The sequence below is a fragment of the Sardina pilchardus genome, chromosome 11, assembly GCF_963854185.1.
Source record: "Sardina pilchardus chromosome 11, fSarPil1.1, whole genome shotgun sequence".
In the NCBI taxonomy this organism is placed as follows: domain Eukaryota; kingdom Metazoa; phylum Chordata; class Actinopteri; order Clupeiformes; family Clupeidae; genus Sardina; species Sardina pilchardus.
Window position 1 is genome coordinate 28727878 of NC_085004.1, and position 5000 is coordinate 28732877.

Here is a 5000-nt window from a genome sequence, read left to right on the forward strand (position 1 = left end):
TGTGTGTGTGTGTGGGGGATGTGCATGAAAGTGTAAGTGGGCAGGAGAGAAAGGAGAGGAGTGGTGGGGAGGCGGGAGGATTTACACGACGCTCGGATGAAAAATTCATCTGCGGCTCGCGCCAGACGGACCCCCTGTAAGGTTCGGGGAAAATATGGGTCAGACAGGAGAACTCACCCTGCACCACTGACCGAGCTCCAGACACACACACACACACGCACACAAACAGGTACACACACACACACACACACACACACACACACACACACACACACACACACACACACACAGGCACACACAGGCACACACAGGCACACACAGGCACACACAGGCACACACAGGCACACACAGGCACACACACACACACACACACAGAAACGGACCCACAGGCACAAACTCACTGATTCACACCTAAGTACACATTAATATGCATACGCATGTATGAATACATAGATATATACCCAGACATGGACAAAACATACATTATACACCTAGCCCAACTGAATGCACACTCACACACACTCGCAACACACCACTGAGTAAAGCCAGACAGTGGAGAAGGAAGAGAAGATGGTGTGTGTGTGTGTGTGTTTTGTGAACAGGGACTACAAAGAAAGACTGACATATTTACAGTCTAAAAGAGACACTTGTGAAAATGTGGATTCTATATATCCACTTTAGATCGGAATGATCATTGAGCCGCACAGCTGCAATTACTTCTATGTGTGTGTGTGTGTGTGTGTGTGTGTGTGTGTGTGTGTGTGTGTGTGTGTGTGTGTGTGCTTGTAACAGCAAGGAAGAGGCATTTAAAAGACAGAATGTATTCATTCACTCGTCATATTTTTAGATGATCTTTGAGGATATGAGAGTGTGACTCTGCTTGTGCATGTGTGTGTTCATGCGTGTGTGTGTGTGTGTGTGTGTGTGTGTGTGTGTGTGTGTGTGTGTGTGTGTGTTTGTGGGCCGCACATGTGTGAGGTGGGGATTAGTGAGTGTCTGTGCTGGGGCGCCTGAGGGGCTTCAGAGAGATGGGGCTTCAACAGCAGATTATAGAGCCTCTTATAGCCACAACCTCCCCAACACACACACACACAGCTCCAAAACCTCCCACATGTCCCTCACACACACACACTCATTCACTGGTCTATGGCAACTTGAAGTGTTGTGTGAAGTGTGTGTGTTCACACACAAGTGACTTATCTTCTGTTCATCCTATTTCTAGGCATGTTTTTGCTGCTGTGCAATTTTACGGGTAAACATCAGGGGAGTGAGTGAGGGACTCTGAAAAGCCATCATCCCAAAATGGAGACACACATAGATGTATATAGGACTTTGCAAATATAGACCGGCTAGGAAAATTCACTTACGCAAGGCTCTGCGGGCTCTTCTGGCCAGCTGGGGCCTATTTCAGTCACAAACTCGTTCACACACGCACCCACCCACACACACACACACACACACACACACACTTGCCAAGTGCTCCCTCAGGCCATGGGCGGAAGTGTGTAAACAGCAGGGTCACAGGGCAACCCCCAAATTTCCCTAAAAGTCAGGTGTCGTTACCATGGCAGCTTTGACCTCTCGTTTGGAGGGTGATGCGAGTACTCCATGGGGTTGCCACAATCCACCAGCTCCAAACAACCCCCCACCCCTCCCCCGAGTGAGAACACAGATGTCAACATGTGTTCAGCCCCACATTAGCACGTTCTGATGGACCAACATTAGATGGCTCTGTTGTTGTTTGCGACACATTACTTGTGTAAAACTGCCTTAGATATACAGCTTGTTGATGTGTGTGTGTGTGTGTGTGTGTGTGTGTGTGTCGTGACATAGCTAAACAGCTAGTTGAGGTGTGGGAGTGGTGTCGGTGGCTGTGAAGACGTGAACGTGGAGGCACTTACGGCAGTCCTGCTCGTCAGAGTCGTCCTCGCAGTCGTTGTCGCCGTCGCACACCCAGGAGCGGCGGACGCACTTGCCGTTGTCACAATGGAAGTCCACTGGAGAGCAGGTGGGCAGCACTGCAGCCAGAGACAGAGAGAGGGAGAGAGAGAGAGAGAGAGAGAGAGTGAAAAAGAGAGTGAAAAAAAGAGAGAGAAAGAAAAAGGAATGAAAAATAGAGGGAAAGAAGAAAGAAAGAAATAAAGAAAGAGAGAGAGAGAGGGGGAGAGAGGGAGAGAGAAACAGTCAGTGTGAGGACTAGGCTTTCCTGTCAGTGTTCCCAGGCTTTCTGATCATGTTCTACCACAGGGATCGGACGGATCATGGACAACCACATTCATAAGCAGCCCGCGGGGTTGAGGAGACATGGAATAGTGGCGAGCCAGCTTGACAGGTGAGCCTTTCACTCCGGTGAATCCCCCCTCCCCCCTTACACACACATACACACTCACACGCACGCACCCCTCGGAATCTCAATCAGGCATGACGGGCATCACGGCCCTGGCCCGGAGACGGAAAAGGTTACCGGTGAGCGTGTAAAGCTCCCATGGACAAGCGGCGAATACGCCACGCAACGCACATTCCTGGCTAACTTCATCTCCGCTCGCAGTCCCCGATCCCTCCGCTCCGCATAGACTGAGCCTTTGTGAGCCGATGTGGGGTCAGTAATGACATTAACATGGGGAGGAGGAGGAGGAGGAGGAGGAGGAAAGGTAAGGAAGGATTCCCAGGGCCTCGGGCCACTCACTGGCAGCTGTCAATATGAGCCATGAAATATTGACCGTTTACTACGAATGTGATGAAAAATGCATGACGTCATGGCCAGGCCTGGCTAGAGAGTGAGAGAGAGAGAGAGAGAGAGAATGTCTGGGGCCCCGGACTGAATAAATCATTACCGACCGAGACAGAACGTGTACACGTTTGTGTGTGTGCGTGTGTGTGAGAGAGTGTGTGTGTGTGTGTTTGCTTGAGTGTGTACAAGAGAGGGAGAAAGAGAGAATGAAATACAGTAGGTAAGTCTGACCTATATTCAAGCCCACCAGTGAAAACGCATGCACACACACATACACACGCACACACACACGCACACACCAAAAAAACACACACACGGAAATATTTTCTCTCTTTTTATTATTAGCTTAAGGAGCCTTGATTGACCAATCCTTTCATTCGTGATTAATGCTTCTCTCTTGTTCAATATAGCCAGGAGCAGAGGGGTCGGGCTCTTTGTAGCCGTGGCCGGGCCACGGTAATAGGATTATGACCGAGGGCCATGCTGTAGAGCGAACTGGAGTGAACTACAGAGTCCAATAAATCCAGCGGCGCTCCAGGTTGGTAGCAAAACAAGAAAGGGCCCTCACCGCTCCGCGGCACACAGCACATTAGCTAATTATTTAGCACGCAACGAGGCACAAGACCGGTGGCAAACACATGGCTCGTTTCAGCTCATCGTTTAGCCTAACGATATAAATGGCCTGTTGAGAGGAAGCGTGTGGCGGGGGGAGCGGAGGTAGGGAACGAACCTCAGAGAGAGAGAGAGAGAGAGAGAGACAGAGAGAGCGAGAGAGAGAGAGCGAGAGAGAGAGAGAGAGAGAGAGAGAGAGAGAGAGAGAGAGAGAGAGAGAGAGAGAGAGAGAGAGAGAGAGAGAGAGAGAGAGATCGGTCCTTTTTAGTCCTGTTTACTCCTGTGTGGACGCCGCACAATGGAGCCTTGTGCTCGCGCGTGTTTCGGGGGGACTGGGCCGTAAACACACACATGGCTTCTGCCAACACGCACGGCGCATGTGACAGGCGAATGTCCAGAGTGCCGAGGCGGAGGCAGGTATGTGTGTTATGAATAAGCCAATTAGGCCATTACATAAGGACCGACAAGCACATGCCCGCAGAGCGTACGGACAAGCAAACACACCCACACACACACAGACACGCACGGTGGTAGAGATACTACAACCACAGAGTGACACAGCTCAAATCTGCTATCTGGAAATCAGGAAAGGCTGTAGATAGGTAAGGTGAGGTCCTCTTTGAAAGCGGAGATTTGCTCCTTAATCACATGTGACTATCAAAGAGGCGCAATCACGCCACAGTCACATTCTTGACTGTGACATGGAGAGAAATGGAGAGAGACTAGACAGTAATCCTTCATCTCTTTCCATGGCTGTCTATCTCTCATTTGGACTCGGTCTTATTTTGTCTCCTGCTGCAGGTATGAAATGATGGCAACTCCGCTGGAATGGCATTCAAGCAACACCTGAAAATCCCATCAGCGCAGCTCCCAAGCACACGCAAAAAGGATTTCAATTTAAGGCCAGGATTTGCATTCCTCTTTGGGGAATACTCCGAGTTGAAATAAAATTCACTTCATAAGCAATAAATGCCAAAAGATATTAGTTTTTGCCTGGAGCATGTGTGCACATGTGTGTGTAGGTGTGTGTGTGTGTGTGTGTGTGTGTGGGTGTGTGTGTGTAAGGATGTGAATGTGAATGCGAGTCTCCCGTGTGCCTCCCGAGGCATTAAAAATAGGCCGTAAAAGATGAGCAACAGTGCGCGTTTGGAGGCGCTTCCTCCCAGTGGGGCCGGCCAGTCACAGGCCGCTTGCTTTATGGCGGCCTATCAGGCCATCAGCAACACTTTAAGGGCGTGCAGAGGTCCCTCCCTAATGGGCTCCTATTTACCACTGCTGCTCAGGATATGGGAGGCCTACGGGGACCAATTCATCTGCCTGAACACCACAGGCAGGCATGGGCAGCGGGGCATGGGGTGGTGGGGGGCAGGCTGGGCTGGGGGTGGGGGGGGGGGGTGTTTGTCAAAAACCAGATGCTTGCTCCCCCGTCGTGAGCGGCGTGAAAGGACGACGAGTCCCAGCGAGGTGTCGTGTCCTCTGCTGCTGTGCGTCTCGCTCTCTCTAACCCCCCCCCTCTCGCTCTCTCGCTCTCCCACATGGCTCTTCCATCTCCCTAACTCTTCCTCTTCGCTCCCCTGATAACAGAGCCTACGCGCAGAGATGCCCACCTCCTCCTCCTCCTCCTCCTCCTCCACAAGCGCCGGCCCTCAGCCCTGTA

The 5000-nt window shown here is 51.2% G+C and overlaps 1 protein-coding gene across 2 annotated transcripts in view; it reads right to left on the bottom strand.

Moving 5' to 3' along the window:
• Window positions 1–5000, bottom strand: part of lrp4 (low density lipoprotein receptor-related protein 4) — a 93070-nt gene that overhangs the window by 36867 nt on the left and 51203 nt on the right. For both annotated transcript variants that reach the window (XM_062549964.1, XM_062549963.1), the window contains exon 3: window positions 1902–2018. In XM_062549964.1, coding sequence (XP_062405948.1) covers window positions 1902–2018 — 117 coding nt within the window. The remainder of the gene's footprint in view (window positions 1–1901; window positions 2019–5000) is intronic.